The 20974-nt window shown below is 26.6% G+C and overlaps 1 protein-coding gene across 1 annotated transcript; it reads left to right on the forward strand.

Moving 5' to 3' along the window:
* The first annotated feature begins 634 nt into the window (after nucleotides 1-634).
* Nucleotides 635-9709, forward strand: LOC114124952 (uncharacterized). Its single transcript, XM_027988404.2, has 5 exons — nucleotides 635-1112; nucleotides 1270-1437; nucleotides 1922-2014; nucleotides 5774-5972; nucleotides 8968-9709. The coding sequence occupies exons 1-5, from the start codon at nucleotides 1004-1006 to the stop codon at nucleotides 9221-9223; spliced, it is 825 nt and encodes a 274-aa protein (XP_027844205.1). The 5' UTR covers nucleotides 635-1003; the 3' UTR covers nucleotides 9224-9709.
* The last annotated feature ends 11265 nt before the right edge of the window (nucleotides 9710-20974 follow it).

Raw genomic sequence — 20974 nt, forward strand, 5'->3', positions numbered from 1 at the left:
CCCAATGTGTCTTCTCCCAAATTCGGTAAATAATATACGTTATTAAAACATTGATACAATTATATAAGTTTTAGGTATGTATAACTCGTGAACGGTATGTTTATTAATAATAATAAAAGATAATAAAATCGTAACGAGTGTATTGTATGTTTAATAGATACATTTTATTGATAGTTAATAAGTTTGTCGGAGAAAAGGAAGGTGAATAAAATTCCATGGGTGGAGCATTCAAACCCCCTCCCCTAGAATTTGTCTGCATTCAGCATTGAATACATACACGGATATTAGATTTTAAGGGGGGGAGAAGGACTGAAATCTTCCCACACAAAATTACCCGATTAACGACATCAGAAAAATAGTAATTTAATTTTGAGAGCTTATTGAATAGTTTTGGAGTGACAAATCCTGAACATCGTCTAACGCACGTGTTATACATTTATATTATACGGTGTAAACGCAATGTCGTATAATATTAGATAGGTATATAATAGGCGTACAGATCTCGTCATGGCTATAATATGTAAATGTATTAATACATATACACGGGGAAAGTCGGTGTGGTATAATATACGTACCTGTGGCCGGGTAAGTATAGAAAGCGAGGCGGGCGTAGCCGCGCGGGCGTCAGCGAGAAAGCGAAATTTTTAGTCGATGCACTCGCTTCGTACGCGTGTAATACGTACGAACCATTGTCGCCGTCACCGCCACTGCAACCGCCGTCGCGTGCGCCGGAAGACCTGCCGCCGTCATCTCGTCTCATACCTGAAAAGAAAGTGGTAAACCGGTGGGGGAAACAAGTGGGTGACCCGTTGACCCGACTGCCGGTATAGTATCGTTTAGTGACCGCCGCCGCAGACAGAACGGGATCGACTGCGTGTTGGACGTGTTTTTTATCGTTGTTGTTGTTGTTTTTGTTGTTATATTTCATCATTATCATCGTCTCGTCACATTATCGTCCGGCCGTGTGCATAACACATCAAACGTCGTATACGCGCGATTCGTGATGGATCATCGTCGTTCAACTACAACGTGGTGGTGCGCCTTGGCCGTGATGGCGTGCACCGTTGCAGCGTGTACTGGCGCCAACATACCGCCGTCGTCTACCGTCACGGGTGAGAGAGCGCGAGACAAAAACAAAAAGTCGCGTTTACTTGATTTTCTGTAGAGAAAGCAAAAAAAAAAAAAATTTTAAAAATACACCACGTTGTAGTAATATTACTTTAATTGTCGTCTTCGGTGGTTTTTGTTTGTTTTTGGTTACCTATTCAGACTTGCTATGGACCGGACTGAATGGCGTCATCCAGCCGAGGAGCGGACTCAAAGCCGACTCGAAACAAGTGCCGGAGAAACGGTGCGAGTGCCAAAGTCCGGAGCTCAAGTCGTGCGTGTGCTGCTTGAGAATGAGTCTACCTTTCTTGGACTTGACCACGTCTCCAGGTGAGTAGCGTTGCAGTTAATATTGTTGCTGATGATAATATTTAATCACGTAATCGCTCCGACAATCAAAATAATATTATATTCACTGTGACAGCACACCGGGTCACCAAATGGTGGCCAGTGAACTATCTTAATCAAGTCTACGGACAAGGGAATTTTTTAAATTATTTATTTTTAATGCACATGTTTTCATTTTTTTTTTTTTTTTTTACTTACCTAACTTTATTTGAATAAACATGAACATTAAATTGTAATGGGAACTTATATGGGAAAGTTTAATGGGAAGTTTTAGGGAACTTATTCTAAATTCTTAAAGTGGCCTTCCAAAATTATTGCGTTTAGTAATTTTTCTGTTGATATGACTGTACTATATATGAAAAATTATCGTTGACGTCGTCTTGCACACAACATAAATTTTTCCGAATTATTGTTATTATTATTACTATTAAAGCCAACACTCTTTGTGTGCGTTTTTGTTTCACAGGGTGTGTCAAGTTCAAATACGTGCCAGACATCGAGTCGATAGCTGTGAACGTGACTTACGGTAAAGGCAACGTCCAGAACGGCGTCATTAAGGGTAAGCCAATGTTCATCTATTATAATGTTATTATATTATGATTAAGCCGTCAATATATAATTGCATCGCACGTCCACTTATTACGTATTATTATAATACATCCATGTAATAATCGGTAGCATGACCCGTCTTACACTAAACTTTATAGTTATTATTTTCGTTGTTTAATTGTTCTGAAGATTTTCTTCGTTGAATTGTTTAACAGTCCGACTAGCAACAACAACAAAAAATAATGTTGTATGACAATTTTTGAATATTTTGAATATTGTATGTATTGTACTCGGCGTGACAATGACGTATAGTCATTTTTTCCGTGTAGGCTACACATGAGACATCATATTATGTAGGAGGTACCGTTTACTATCTTAGAAGAGATGTAGACTATGATAATATTCTACTTCAATCCCTAAACACCGTCATGACATTGACAATGGTACGTGAAATCGAAATCGACTCGACGACGATCGTGTTTACAAAGAATAGAACAACGATGGTTATTTAAATTACTTTTTAATCTAACGGTAAATAAACACGAGTCATATTTTTTTCATCTGTTACATAAGAGTCTACTATTATAGTACAACAGGTTAGTAGTTACTAGTTAGTATTCATAGATGCTTGACAGTATGATGATCGACATAAAAACTCTTTAGTCTTTCGATAAATATCTTGCTTGCGAGGCTGCGGATTACATTTTATAATAATTATTTCTAAATCAAGTACCCAATTTACAGTTTATCAAGATCCTAACTTTTCATAGGCGCCAATTGCAACTAAGAGTTTTAGCTCCAACCAAATTAGAAGTACGCCCTATGTGTATTAGTTTGTTGGATATTTTAACGGAAAATAATATATTTAAAGATTAAGTTGATAAAAAAAAAAAAAAAATAAAAATAATTATAAGGAACTTGAAGAAAAATTAATGTGTTCGATGATCAGTAAATTTGTAGTGCATTATAATATTTTAGAATCCTTATGTTGGTGATATAATTTTCTATAAAGATGTAAGTAATAGAATATATAGTTCTAAAATTTAATATTATATATATTTCAGATATTATTATAAATTAAAATATATTGTACTGTTATAACAAATGTACTTATAAAAATTGTGCACCGATACCTAGTTTTCGATTTTGAAAATGTTGCATGAAACCGAAGTAATATTAATGTACCATGAAAATAGTTTTTAATCCATTCTTTAACTTTACCTATCAATAATTGATTTATTTGTACCACATTTTGTTTTGTAAGTGTTTCAAAAATATATCAATTTTCACGAAATAATATCCAGTTAAATTAGATTTTCCATGATTTATAAGATACTTGTACATAATAAAATCGGGAAATAAATATCTGCATTAGTAACGGTCCGTTATAATTTAAAGGAAATAGTTTAGTTTCTATAAATGTACACTTATAAATGCAATCTTTATACATTCATTTCACAATTAGTAAATAAATGCGTATTATTGTCATTTAAACGTCCAATCATGTTATTATTATCATAAAATTAATTTATCATTTAAAATACATTTATTATGAAATAATTTTATAAAAGTAATAAACTAACTTCAAAACCATAAATGTTTAGTTTCACAAAAATAGATTCCTATCATTACAAAAATGATTTCTCGTTCAACACAATCTATATGATATATTTTTACCAATTTTTTTTTTTTTTTATGATATTACCTGGTACCTATCTATAACATAAATTTACAAAATGTAAAATTGTCTTTATGACATTTTTACTCAATTAAAATTAAACTTACATTTTGTATAATGTTTCATTTATAAGTCAAAACCTCTAATTACTTATCAAAATGGAGCAGACACTAATATACGTTATTAAATAACGTATATTTAAATATTAACAGATGTCACAATTTATCAGAACAGATAGTAATTAGTAAAATGGTGTTTGACTATAACTTATTCACAATCGTTCTTTATTACCCGACTTAACTGCAACTTCATAGTAATATGTGGTAGGTATTTAAATTTTATTAGTACGAGTATAATAAATTATAATATATGTGATATTTTGATTAAATTTATAAACTTTCAATTTATAATAATATATACATTACATCCGTTACTTCTTTGCCAATAACTAAATTCACACCTCGTGTTGCAATTTTAAAACATGTATTTCGTTTATCTATTTATATTATAGTTTCTTATACGATGAATAAGTAATAACATTCGTTTGAAAATTAAATTTCACATTTTTATTAACTCAACTTTACTGCATCTCTGTCCACTATTATGTTGTTTTTTATTATTATGAATCGAATCAATCAATAGCTTAAACTTTTAACTGTATATACCAACACAATAAGTATACATCATAAGTAGGTTTACAAGCTATAGTAGAATATTTCGTTTATATTCATAATAATCTAACATTTATAATCGTGATTCATGAATAATACTAATAACGATAAATTGTTATCGAAATGGTCTAGATATTATATCATAGTTAATATGATAATAGGAATACTATATAAAATATTTCTTCCTTACCATATGTTAATAGTTAACACTTGAGTCCGACAAGTTTTTTTTATCATTTTAACATATCTCGAAGTATTAAAATTAAACGTCTTCCTACAATGAATGTAATTATTATCAATATTATCTTAACACTTTTCTCCTCTGAACTATATTACTATTACTATGTCTATGCCATGCACACAAATAATATATATATATGACATTAGCTTATATTATTATATACAAATTAATACACGCAATAGTATGATAATATGTACCTACACAAGCTAATCCATTATGAATTCGTGTAATATTCATGATTATATTGCATGTGTTTAAGATTCAATTAATTTTCTTTATGCTTTCGTTGTTTAATAAAATATTGTGTTAAAATATAAGTACCTTTACTTTGTGTATTACCTATATCCATAAATAATTTTAAAACATCAATAACGTCCAAAGCTTAAGAGTTACTAATTAAATTTTTAATTAATAATAAAACCAACCAGCTGTATTTGTAATTTGTACAATACTTAAACTGATTTTATCATTCAAAATTTAAATACAAAATATTAAACCAAAAGTTCATAAGCCTAAATGTCTTATTATAAATTTAAAAATCATAATATTTTGATTTGTCAATATAATTCAAGGAATTATTTTAGTTTTATGACGATTAGTTGTGAAGTTATAAAATATTATAATCTTTGACATGTACCTATACTCAGTATGCACATTGTTCAACAAATGTGTTTACTATTTTATAAGACAATATATGACATAAACAAAGTAATGCTATCTAAAGAGTGTTTTCTCTTAAACTAATCAACCGTGAAAATGAACATATTTCATGCCAACAATAGAAATGTAATTGACCGAAACCTTATAGGTGCTCCTGAAGAAATTGTTCGATCTAATTCTTAGTACATTATATCAACTTTCATTTTTGTTCAAATTTTTAAACCGTTGTTTTTATTTATTAGTTACTATCGATTAATCAATCAAAACCCTAATGTTTTTGTAGTATAACGATAATAGTTTCATACAGTGTTGTATTTACGCGGCATTTCTAGATTATTTCACAAACTTACAAATACTTGCTTAGTAGTACAAATTTCAAAGAAACTTTTTTTTTTAATACGTTTTATCTGTTATGCGACAACACTAATGTTTTTGTCATCTGGTCATTTTACAAAATACCATAATGTACTAATTGATCGTATACCTTCAGAATGTTACATCTCGAATTATATGTCACAGGAAATAATCCAGAACCTGTGTGTATGGACGTGCTGGTCGGATTCGGTCAACTGTGCGCTCGATTCGTGGGTAACTCATCTACGCCAAAAGACTTCGACGGTTGTTTAAAGTTAGAGTCCACCTTATTAAACGAAGTGCAAAACTCAATTCCCATGGGATGCTTTAAAATGGACCAAAATCGATTAATTTTCAACTCTACGTAAGTATATGCCAATTTATAATACCTACTTCAATGCTAATATTCGTTTTTTCTCAATTTATAAAATATGTGAAAGCGAATTAAAATTGCTTAGTCTAATATAATATATCGTTATATCAATAAAGTACAAGTTTTAAATTTAAAAATAAGAATACTTAGTATATTATGTTGTAATATAATAATAATAGGACATAATAATATAATAGGACAGCTATTTCGCATCATAATTTGGGTAGTATAGAATTAGTTTCTGGATCAAATAAAGTGTACGTATTGGTTCCAATACGAATACCAATCAATAATCTTATAAAGTTATAACGATAATATATTAAGTTTTACAATAGCTGTGAAAGTGGTCTAAGAGAAATAAATTTAAAAAAAGTTAATTGAACATAGTTTTGTTATGATATTATCATCATGAAAGATCATCAGAATTACTTTATAATATATTACTTACAGGCTTTAAATAACCTGATAACCAATTCAGTAATTAAGAACCAATTTGTAGTCATCCCATATTTTCGATTTATAAATCAAATTAAAAATAATTGGAATACTTATGATTTCTTATAATTAAAAAAAAATTCCAAATATTTATTTTTATTTCATTAAAACCCCAATTGCATCATTTATTACATTAAGTCTAAATAATATTCAATACATAAATAGGTAGCTACTAATACAATACAATTACAAGTATATTATACCTAATCATATTAGTATATTAATAGTATTATAAATACTTTTAAAATAATAACGTTTAAATTTATATTTAAAATGGGTTCTTATAAATTATTAATGATTTTATTGTAAATAATTAGAAATTATAATACATTTACCTTATTCAAAAATTAAATTAATATACTATTATTAATTTACTATACTAAGTATAATATTTATATAAATATGTAAGTGTACAGAGAAAACTAATTACTAAAAAATACAATTTAAAACTACTTAACTAATGTATGAATATATATATTTCTTCACAATTACAGAATTTTAAATAATATTTTAGATTCTAAGTGGGGTGATTTTTATGTCTTATATTATATTTACAATCTACTCCATAGATACGAACAATAAGTAAATGTAAAAATGCCAAAAGGTAAAACAATTTAAATACAATTTTTTATAAAAAAAAAATAGCCTATCATTGATACTACCTATAAATAATAATATAGTTAATATAGTTTTTAAAGTGTATAAATATATGTTAATTAAGTTATAAATTAAAATGTCTATACTTACTACTTAATTTATAAAAACAAAAAAAAATATATTATTCACTATGAAGTTTGATACTGATGATTAATACTTAATAATTATTTTCAAATAATTAATAAACTACACTACTACAGTGGGCAGTGGCACTCATTACTATGTTGATATAATAATTTACAATTTATTTTCTATAACAATATGAACGGATCTTCATTGTTGTTACTTGTTAATAGATATTTTGTTATCACTTGACACTTCAAATATTACATCAGTAACGAAATAAAAAAAAATGTATTCTGCTAAAAATATTTAAATTAGGTATGATTAGTATGAGTTACTAAGTAACTATAGTACTATAGTATAATTGAGAATAGGCTATGATACTTGTGACGATGTGACTGGTGGGCCACAACAAACATAAGCCAAGTGTATATTATGTGCTCGATCTGGGAGACTATACATCTAATAATGTAGTATCATAGGCTCTCTACTGGTACTATTTATATTAAATGTGTCAAACACTACGTGCTTACTGAAGGTTGAAAGTGTACTGGAACGTGACTAGAAGATGGGTATGAGAAAAGGATGTGTTAATAGTAATACGAGACGTGCAGTTAAATAGATACGTGATTAGTATCAAATAGGTGTATCATATCGATATAATTATAAAACTGCAATGTTATAGTTATTCGTATAACGTAGCCGCAGTGTATTAGGTTTAGAATGTTTACATTCAACAGGATAGGTAGGTTGTTATTTTTCGGATTTTTATACTTTTAATCGAGTGGGTGAAATTATGAAACTATAGAATATATTTTTTATTGATCATATCATTTGAATTATCCCTAAAATTTCTTTAAAATGCCTTTTATCTATTACTACCTACTAAAATTGATTTATACATGATAAAATAAAATAACCAAAACTCAACTTATATTTTTTACTTGCTTACAATTATATATTTTCAAATAATGGATGAAAATAACAGTTCAAGAATATATTTTTAACATTAAAGAAAAGTATTAAATATTGGTTTTTAGGTTAAAAGACATAGAATTATAGTAATTAGATTCAATATAGTCTACACATTTTTTAGCGAATATAATATAACTTCAACATTATACTTTAAATATTTTCTCTTATACTTAATATATTATTTATTATTTATATTACACATATTAAAGTATACGGTTTATCCATTTTATAATAACGAAATATCAAGCTTTACAATACATTTTAAGGAAATGTATTCTCTTAATTTATGATTAGATAGCATTATAATAAAATCGTAATAATATCAAAACTATTTGTACGATTATGTTTATGTAGATCTCTTCGTGAAATATTTTCTTAATGTTCATTGAATAATTAATTTCCAGTTAACGATTTATTTTTAACTAAGGATTATTAATCTTCTAATCTTTCTAGATATTAGTAAATCCCACAATAATTCTTCATTGATGCCATAACATACTTTAAATGTACAAGATCTGTCCAAAAATTAAATTCTAAATCCACCTAATATACTCGGGTTATTAAAATGATCATCTTTAAGAATCTAAGATTGTAATCAGCCGATAGGATTTTCTGTAAGTACCTTAGCGTCCTGCTAACACACCGTAAAACAATGTTGTGATATCTCCTATATAGACACATTGATTTGTTTTTGCTTTAATTAAGCAGCGTATGTTCATAAAATATAAAAATCAATGTAATGTTTAAATTTGTCTATATTTTTTAAATATTTTCCTATTTTGTTTTTACAATAAAGAGTAATCGATATACCGGAAGAGCAGTCCAACAATAGCACAGAATCGGGTGAAGAAGAGAGTGAAGAAGAAGGCGAAGAAGGTGTAGACCCCAGCGAAGAGGCGTTAATACAGGCATTTGGAGAGACGGCCGTGCAGGGTGTCACTTGGCTGGTCCAAGCCATGGGACTGAACCTTAACCAATCCAACAATACCGGAGCCACCACTGCCTCAAACGGTGTAACTGGCCAACAACCACCTACTCCTCCGAATGTTTAAATAGAAATATGACACCTGCAAACTAACATATTATTGTTTTTATAATTTTGATTTTTTAAGGCCACACCTATGTGACCTCATCAACCCAACGTCTATAAACCTATATTTATTTGTATTATTATTATTATTATTATTATTACTATGTATTTGGTAGTTTTTGCGCGTCCGACATCATTGCTTTCAATCGTATAATAATGGTAATATGCTCTCTCGGGATTATATTCACATAATAATATTATTTGATTGTACAAATTCGGACGTACTCAATATCACATTTCGCAACAACGGTTTCCTATAAGCGACTTTATTTTAATTTTATATTTTTAACTGTACTATTAAATTATTTGTAAACGGTATATATATTATATGATGTTAATTTATTACAATATTGTGTTTCACTTGTAATGATTCATTACAAGACTAATGATTATATTTCAGTAAATAATATAAAAATGTTATAAATAAACGATTAAAATTTAATCAATACATATTCGCCATGTTTTCTATACTAAGTCACACATAAAATACCAATATTGAATTAATGCATTATAATATATTCATAGAATATATACTTCATACTTCTTATATCTATAGAAGTATTAGTATTGAGTATATTATAAGATTCAACGGTATATAGTAGCATACATGATTACATGAAAGTTCTAAGAAATCATCATTCTTAGCATTAAAACAGAAGATAAAAGAACTGAGGTTATTTGTATCTTTAAATTGAATAATCTGAAGAAAAAAAAAGGTGCAAGTTATAAGATCAAAACCTACGTACATTTTAAATATTATCTATTCCTATAATAACATAATCTGCACATAATAAAAATTCCTGTGCGTTTAGATCCTGAGTTGGTGAATTTAAATCACAGAATGAAGAACATTGCTGAAGTTAGATTTTAATATTGGAATTAAATAAAATATTGTAAAATTCCTGTTTAAATTTTACCGAAATCAAACTGAAATAAATTCTGAACTAAATACAATTTACAGTAAATAGTAATACAGCCTAACCTTTTTTTATATTACGTAATTTGTCTGCATTTGTCTATATATACTACCATAAGAGAAGGCGTTACGTAGAAACCTTAAATTAAAGGATAGTTTCCATTTTATATTCCCGCTATTTCCCAAATATCTACCAGCGTTTTCAAAGAATAGTCTTTGTTTCAATATAGTCTACAGGGATTATAATATAACCATAAAAGTAATTTACAATTACATATTAGACTATTCTGGGAATTCAGATCTCAGATATGTTTTTCGCGACGACTCCCATTCACATACTTCCAGTAATTAATATAAACTATAAACTATACATACACATATAATTCATATTAATTAAAGTGTGATGAAACTGTAGTTTGTATTAATCAGTAGTTTGCAAGTTCTCCAAACAGTGAATAGTCGATATAAGAAAATAATTTATGAAAAATTAAATTTTTTTTTATAAAAAATGTTTTGCTTATTTATGACACCATATCATAAAATTAATTTATGTTTTTGACCTATAACTAATGAATAAGTTAACATAAAAATCTAAAATAATATTGTATTTGCATACGATAATCTGATTTAATGGTTTATTTTAAATCTTCAAGTAACAGCACGCATTAACGCATACGAAAAAACTGTTCAATATTTACAAGTACATAATGTATATAATATATATAATATATATATAATAAAATTTTAACCCAGGCCGACTAAAAAATTGTTCAATAATATTATATGTTGTTTATGGTTTAATAAAATATGTAAGAATAATCTTAAAGAATATTTCGTCAATACTTCATGCATAATTATTATTTTTAGCTAACAAAAATATGATCAATATAATCATCCATGAAAAAACGAAATTAATAAAAAAAATAATTCTTTTTTATACACCTATTTCATGAATGACATAAATTGAAGTTTATATAGTTTTCAAAACTGAACTATTTTTTTTCATTCTATATACTAAGACTCATACATTTATGATTTTTATTTCTTATTTGGTCAGATTTTGAATATTTACTCATAAAACCTTTATATACAAAAAGAACTCACATGTCATTTCTGTTGGGTAAACAAGATTTAAAAACGTTGAACATAACCATACATCCGTAAGGCACGTAAGAATATATATTCACATATTTCCTACATACATATATACTAATAAATAAACTTCATATTTTTATATTTTACTCAATATATATTTTTAATGAATAACTGTCATATACTACATTACATATACTTATAGATAAATTCTTAAAAGACCTAGACACAAAACTTGCTACCCACTTTTTCTTAGAATTCTAAGATTCTAAATTTCTTCTATTTTTAACCATTAAAAAAATAAAATAATTTTAAAGAAAAATCCTGTTAATACCTACCTACACTAGAAATATCCTTTGGAATAGCTCCTTAGATCCTATGTCCTAAACTGAAACAGAGAGTTGTAATCGAATGAATACAGAATACATTTGTTATTATATATTATACGTGTGAAATAGGTAGAAAAATCAAAATATATTGGTATGTAAATTTGTATGAGTAAATTGCATAGTGTGAGTGTGCATTTAAGTAGATACCTAATGCTTTACAATAACATAATGTTACATTTTTAATTTGAATATTATGTTACAGTTCAAATCGTTTTCACATCAATACTTCATAATATGCAGTACATTATATTACTATATGAAGTATAACTGTATATAAATACTGTTTATAGTTTATAAACTGGAAAAAAAAATATTGATACTACAGTAAAAACAAAAATTTAGTACTTACTACCAATATTAAATGTTTAGTAGGTAATGTCATACTGAGTATGATACTACAACTTAGCCATATCTATATTGATATTCCTACAGTGATATAGCGAATTCGTGTTAGTCGCACAGTGTTTTGGTGAACTTGAAATTCGAATATCACGGTATTTTCGGGAAATCATAATAAATTGCGCTTTACGCATTAACCATGTATAATTAATAAAACATTCAATCAATTCATTATCAATTGCTAATAGTTCTAAATGATTAGATACCTATACTAGCAATATCTATCATGTATCGTGTATGAATAATATAGATGTCCGTACAAAATCTTGTAAATTATAAATTATTCTTAGCAACAATAAAAAATACTTATGTACCTCAAAATATTATTTCATATTCTATTATCACGCTTCGTATATTTATATATTATAATGAAAAACCACAATAAGTATATCTATACAATTTTTCATCAATATTGCATAATATATTAATATAAATTAGGTATTTTTTCTTAAATCCAATTAGGTAATTACAAAAAGATATTAACCATTCTGAATGTTAACCAAATATAAAAATATTATTTAAATATTAGATTTCTCTAACAATATTTATATAGTATTTGAGCTTAGTATTATTGAACGGACCTGATATCAGGTATATGATGATATTAACACCAGACTTGAGTAGTATTCTGAATATTTTTTGAATACTTTTTTAACGTCCAATCACGCTTAAAAAATAATTTCATTACTTTTTTCGTCATTGAAGATTTTGCACTTGTGTATAATTACAAATAAAACGAGATAATTATAATATTCATTTCAAAACAATAAATTGAAAAAAATATATTTTCGTCATTGAAATCTAAATCTACTAAAAAAAAAGTATTCGAAAAATATTTGAAATACTTTTTGTGATGTATTCCAAATACTTGGAAATATTGTTATTATAAAGTATTCAAATCTATATTCTGAATACTTTTTTTTTAAGTATTTGAAATATATATTCAAAATACTTTCAAAAAGTATTTTACCCAAGTCTGATTAACACCATGTCACTACTTAGTTATTTGTATGATTATGTACTGTCCGTCCATTTATAATAAAATATACACCTATAATACAACCTATGTAAGTATACAAAGATATATAACAAAATAAGTAACTAAAATTTTAATAATTTAAACGTCAAGAGTGATGACAAACGAACCAGGGACCCCATTGCTACATTACTACCTATTTAAAATTATAGACTATAGATTTGGTTAGTTATTTCAAAATTTAAATTTTAAATTTATCAATTTGCTAAAGTAGAGTAATGATTTTATATTATACTATGATAATGTTTTTAACTAAACATCTTAACCAGAATCTTGAAAATTGAGTATCATTGTGTCATTGTAATTTGTAATTTGAAAATAACACTAGGTATACCTATAGGTATTTTTGTAAGCATGGTGTCTAATGCCTATATTGAAACTAAATTATTAAAACAACTACTAAGTTGCATATTGCTTATGTCCTAGATTTATAATTGAAACAATAATTAAAAGGTAAGTAGTTGTATAGAAAACATACCACTGAACTGAATACACGGAACGCATATTAAATAAAAATAATGCCGATAAGAAATTGTTCGTTTTGTTTCATCTATAAAATCAGTTTTTTTTTCAACCTTAGAGTACCTACTGTCCTTCTAGCTACTTCTGGTCTTCTGGAATTAAGTAGGTAGTTTATTTAAACTAATTATTAAATTATTTTAGTTACCTGCAAGTTAAAAATTAAACAATGCGTAATTAAATTGCTAACTTATTAGTATGTATACGATACGTCTATATATTATATAAGTTGTAAATTTAATCATTTTGAACCTGAAAAGTAAAAAGACATTTAGTTGCACGAATTTAATTTTAAATTCAGTATGGAGTGTGTTATTAGATACTTAAGATAGAACAATATAAATTCTAAGTAAGTACCTAAGCTATGTTCTAGAAAGTGAATTTTTATTTAGATTACTCCTAACTACCTCCTAAGTTGCAGGAGACCGTACGTCCATCACATTATCACAAAGTGTAAATATTAATTATTATTTCATTGGTATCCGGTCTTCACTTTCCATATGATAATTCCATTATTCATATTATATAGAAAATATAATTATGAGTAACATACTTTTACAGTAATTAAGTTGTAATATGGATTATAAAATATAGAATTAGTTATAATTATAGAACTTAAAAAATATAATATTGTCAGTACCTATTAAGTTCATAATAATGTTTATGAGTATCTTCGAATTAACCAATTGCCAAAAATTAAAACGATAATATTTTCCTTTCGTTTATATGTGTAATAGTTTACTTAATAGTTAATAACAATAAATGTATAATATTATGTAGGTACAAAAATGACCTAGTCAAATAATAATAAATTACATTTATTTGCGGTACATATTTACTATCGCTATCTAGTAGCGAAGTTAGTTACTAATATACAAAGATGCATATTGATGCAAAAATAGATGTTAATTCTAAATATATAATATATTCTTTTATTTTTATCTTTTAATTTTAAAACGATTAATATAAATTGCTTATTATATATTATTTTATTTTAAATTTGAATTTAGTTTTTAAAAATAGCACTAAATTTAAAAACAACAATTTATTTTGTCAATATTTAAAAAAACTAGAGAACAAAAATGTAGGTATTCTATAGAGTCTATAAATAGACTATTAGACTGTATTGTACAATTCATGAAAATTGCATAAGCCATTTAGGTTAGTGCATAATTTATATTCATTAAATAAGTTAACATATAAATTGATATTCAACCCAATGAATAAATACATTATCCGTTTATAAAATTATATTATTTATGTTAGGACTATAATAGATATAGTAATAGAATAAGTAGAATAGTAGACACGTCATATAAAATTCTAAATGATTAGTATTCTAGCAATGTATAACCTACCAACTACCCATACTCATATAGGGATCCCATAAGGAAATAAGTAATAGTTACATACTAAATAGTGAATATTTTGTATTACAAGTAGGAATTTAAAAAATAAATGCACATTCAATTTGTTTATATTTATCTATATCATATATGTGAAATTATAAACTATATGCAACAAATTGCTATTAATTTTTTTGTCATATGCAAATAAAAATAAAAATAATTATTTTTTTTTTTAACACTTACAATAGAACTCCTTTATAGTCTATAATCTATATCTTTGGGACTGGGGTTATGGTCGAAACACATAAAAGATTGAATTATTAGAAAATACAGATTTACAGTATGTTCTATTTAAAATATTAAATTAAATAATTTATTGTGTAAAGGTATGTCGTAAAAACTTTTTGAAATTGATGTTTTCATGAAAAGATGACCATTTATTCAAGAAATAGAAACGGCTTTTTTACACTTAATAAAATAACTTACATTTCTGTTAATAAAACATTATATCTTGAAGTGTGTAATTAATGTTGTATTTTATAAAAACAAAATGAACAACTATATTGTGAAAAAATTAAAATTAGACAGTGTTAAAATCAAAGTGGCAGACCAACCCATGGTAGACAACAAGGATTCTACTTTTTACTAAGGATTCTATTTCTGTTTTAAAATTACATTCTAGACTTGATGTATCATGTTTAAGTAGGTATCATAATATTGCAGTTGCATTTTGTTACAAAATGTAAAATAAAAATTTTAAATTTAGCTTTATAGTTTATATGATAAATTATAAATAAAATCTGTTTTCACCTTTAAAAGATTTTGTGTTGATTTTTATTAATCTCAACTATTTCAATTTAAAAATTTAAAAATAACTAATCAAATAATTAAATTATTGGGCTGCGCCAAAATATTTTATTTTGCTAAATTTATTGAACTAGTAACAAGATACAGCCTCATTGCCTTACTGGTAATTGGTATTAACTACTATTAGTTATCTAGTCACTTATTAATGATTATTCATTAAATATGTATGTACAATGTACAAATAGTATTTTTAATATTATTCATAAGTAATCAAAATTGTTTCTAGTTCAATGCACAAAAAAAATAAATGTAAATTAATAGTAAAATGATTTACCTATTACTTATGATTGATTTTTTTATTATTTTTAACATAATTAATATAACATATAGTTAACTACCTAATGTTTATTATGTGTTATGCATAGTTTAAATATATTATAAGCCCCTATATTTAAGCCATGATGACGTGTGCATTACAAAATAATTTATGATGAAAAATATAATATTTAATATTATATTATCTATAATATAGAAAAGAATTCTCTATATACGTTTATCAAACTTAAAACATAGTACAAAACTTTAATAAATAAAATGAAAACATTGAATATTTTTTGGCTAAGGAACAGATATAACATTGGCAAAAATATATTTGGATTAAGGTCAAACCTTTGAATAGTACTACGCTAAAAAAAAAAAATGGTAAACACGCAAATTGAACACTTGTCAATTTCTTAAATTTCCACACTATGTATGGACATATAAATATGTCATATGAATACATCATACCGTACATTTATATCTGTTGTATTTACTTATCATTGTTTTCGTTTCCATAGTTACCTACTAATACTATTTTTAATTCTATTAAATTAATATTAATAAAACATATTTACGCTGACTAGTAAGTTAATTACCTATTAATTGTAACTACACTATGATTTTTAATTTATACAAGTATTTCATTATAATAACAATATAGATATACTTAATTATTTGTTTATACCTATATATAACATAGTTTATAATAGAAAATACTAAATTATGATGTACCTAAGCACCTTAAGATTTAATTTAATTTTATGCCCATAAATTAAGAAAGGATATACCACTAAATTAGAATACCACTCTATAGAGTGTGATTTTCTGTTTCTATTTGTTTACATTCAGATAAATCAAACGGCACATACTACTGTTTAAATAATAATATGTGCATTGAATAAAGTGACGTAAATTAAACTCTACGGCTATTGCAACTTACCTACCTATATGTAGGTATATATTTTATAAAATTAATTTAAAAATATTCTGTCCATGTATACTGTTTAAAATAAGTACCTACATAAAATAATAATAATTTTATATTACGAAGCTATAATAGATAGGTGTACCTGTCTATACGGGAATACCATACATTGGATGGTAGTGAATTGGTTCCCAAGTCCCAACCCCACACATGCAGTCGAATTGGTTCCCGTTTGAAAAATTTATTTTATGAAGGTAAGCCGTATTGGTTCTCTTTTAATTACTCACATTTCCTTCTCAATTTTATAGGCTTGAGACTAATCAACTTTAAAGTAGTTTTGGTTAAAAAAAATAATCAACAACTTAGTTCCATTTTCACTTAACATAATCTTCATAATAACGAATAATTAAAATTAAAATACGATTGATGATTGATGAAGAGAAAACAAATACATAGGTATAAACACTATTAACTATAAGTTTAAATGACGATGTGTTATTCAAGACTATACAGTGCTCACTAACATTATTGTCATAAGTTCATAGGATATATATTATGACGTATACGATTATCTATTGCTATTTGCTACTATATGCTACTATTTAGTATTTACTACTGTATTTTAGGTACATTTATATTTTATACTACCTACCTACCTAATTTATATTTTGTACCAATTATCAAAAATAAAATTAAAATTGTAACTTTTCAACCTAAACACACGCGGGAACCAATTCGATTACTCCCTATTTATTAGTATTAAAATGTATACCAATATAATATTGCCTTTTGAAACATAACAAGAGTGAATACTGTATAATACTTAATATATTAGGTTCTTAATGCTAGATTATATTGGTCGATGGACACAGCCGTTCACATTGTTTTCAACTATTAAACATTTTAAAATACAAAATACTAGGCCTAAAACAAAATTATATGAATTTCTAACACTTAATTAAAAAGAAACCTCGTTGGTTGAAATGCTCCCGGAATAGGTACAAGAAACATTGGTTGTTGAACTAGTATTTAATATTACCATTATCCCAAAATACTACCAAAATATTATAGACTTCACCAACATGTGATTAGGGCATTAGGCTAGGTACGGTTAGAACTTCGAGGAAAATTCATAAAGGTTATGAATAGGCCAATACAGAACAAAAATACCACCATTGACAAAAGTGAAAAACCAATAGGGAAAAAGAACGCTCAACATTTAATTTAATAACTGAAATAATTAATCCATAATATTTTTTATCACTTATCACTTTATATATTCACATATTTACGAATTCCGACGAGAACACCACCACCTGGAAGACAATTATTACTAGTTGAGTTAATGATTCTATGATATCAGAAAAATTTTTTACTTCACCAAGTCTCTATTCAAACAATAATCAATATTGTTCATATTTACATTTTAACAATATATCACCTTGTTTACACGCATATCTAACATATTTGTTTATACAGCATTGCACATTTTGGTTTGAACTAGTTGTCATCACTTAAATCTATTTAAATTTTTAATGTATCATCTTTACCAACTTTAAACCGAGCATCCTGTTTTTGATACGAAATTTATTTTTAATTTATTCATTAATTAACTTATTATGTTTTGGTATTAACTGTAAAATTCTTCCTGTGTTTTATATACTGATATTCTAAGAAACAATTATCAATGTAAATCATTGTTTTGACGGAGGAAGCGAATCGCGCAAATCTTTTCAAAACATTTTCAAAGCTATCTCACCCACACAAGTGATTAATATGGAAACTTTCCTGTCCTCGGGATCCATGTTGACTAGAAAATATTGCTCCATGCGCTCACGATGCACACTGTACACTGTACAGGCTATACAGAACAGTTCAATCGCCATCAATTTGAAATTCAGCAAATGAGTCGATGGTTCTGATAAAATGTACCTCGTGTCCTCGTTATCAAAGTTCTGTTGTGCACTTTGCAGATTTTTATAAGACTTGGGTAGTACCTATTTTGAATCCTTTTTAATCTTCGTCACTTTAAAGTTTAATGTGATAACTAATAATTCTTTCAAACGAATATATTAATTAAAGATTTATTTAATATAATTCAACACGAATAGTACATAATTTATTTGAATATGCATTACTAGTGATTAATGAAAACAAAATCTGAAAAATTAAATAACCTAAACATTAATAAAACCTAAATTCTTTCAAAAATACTGTATAAAAGTTTAAGCAGGAGGTTTACCTCCATATCATTAACTTAGAGCAATATATATTAACAATACATTTTATTCTGTTATTAATAATTATCTTCCCTTTTGAAATAAAAAAAAATTAAACGCCGATTCAAATAGATATTTACTATAACATCTATAACTTTTATAACTAAACTGAGTTCATATTGGAAGTAGTGTCAATGGATGCTCCCTTTCCTCACGCTGTTCAGTTGTTAAAAATATCGACTTAATTACAAATTGTAATGTTTTACCAGATTTTAAAAATATTAAAAAAATCTTTTATAGGACTGTATTTAAAATAAAAAATCATGTTTAAATAAAACAAACCGCTATTACCTAAATAATAAATATGAAACCAACTTTAAAATGAATAGTTTAAAAAAAATACTAAGCAGGTTACATCTATACATGCTATATTATTTTCTCAGTGATCTTGACATGAAAGATGTACCTAACTTGACTCTTGTTCTATGACATGACACAATATGAATTCAACAACGCGTCAACGAGGTAACGTAGTTAACCGTATAAATTATATAACCATTAACCACTTTGGTATAATAAAGGTTATGATATCAAAGGTTCATAGATACCAACCAATCACAGCAAAGGATTTTTATGTACGAATACACTTACGTCTTTAATGGAAACCTACCTTAATAATATATTGCATAGTACATAATATATATACAGTTATAATGATTAACAGTACATAATACGAAATCAATGTTAGTTATTACCTACTACTAACATTCATCACTCTAAAATCTTAAAAATAATATTTTATATGCATATAATTACATGTATACCAATTATTATTTTTGGAGGACTACTTTGGAAATACAATACGTTTTTTAGGGCTATGACAATTTAGGATATAATATGTTTATTTAAAGTGATTGGAGACAAAATGAAAATTAATGAAAACCTCATTTAGTTCACATATTTTCGCCATTAAAAATAAATAATAATTTTAAAAATAAAATTCCTCTCTGCGGGCCTGATTAAGTTCGTCCACTGGCGTCTGTCTGCTATTTTATAACCTCTCTGATATATACAATTATACTGTCTAGCGTGGTTAACATAATAACAATTATGTAATCGATAATCTTACACTTCTAGAAATTTCCGTAATCAGTATAGTTACTATGATTATTAATTACACTTGGAGTGTAAATCCGTAATGTGAAGTCATTGATAAACTGAATAATTAGCACTACTATTTGTAGATCTAATTACTATGACAAGGAACAGACATGTTGTACTCTAAATCAACTCCAAACTAACTTTTAAAAATGTTTAAGGAAGAGGATAACTTATTTTACTTTCAGAAAAAAATATATTTGAAAAATCTATGACAAGCCAATGCACAGAACCAAATGGACTGTGTGTCGATTTGTGATAAGATTAATCTAGATTTTTTCCTGTACTAAAACATGAATCTAAAATATGTTAGTACTCCCCCGCCTCATTCTATTGGCTGAGATTCAGATACGCAACTGCACTGTTCATTTAAAATTATTAAATTATATTATATCTTAAAAATTAAGACTATTTAATAGTGCGTTCACCACCGTTCACCGATATTTTAAATTTCGCGGGCTCCAACGCCGAAAGCATCCAAAGAGATTCGTGTTTAAATTATCAATAACGTTTACACTGCTCCGCCCCCCGCCCACCGCACAATAAACAGCTGCCTGCGCAACAATACACAAAAAATTTTCAG

The sequence above is a fragment of the Aphis gossypii genome, chromosome 3 (assembly GCF_020184175.1).
Source record: "Aphis gossypii isolate Hap1 chromosome 3, ASM2018417v2, whole genome shotgun sequence".
Taxonomy (NCBI): domain Eukaryota; kingdom Metazoa; phylum Arthropoda; class Insecta; order Hemiptera; family Aphididae; genus Aphis; species Aphis gossypii.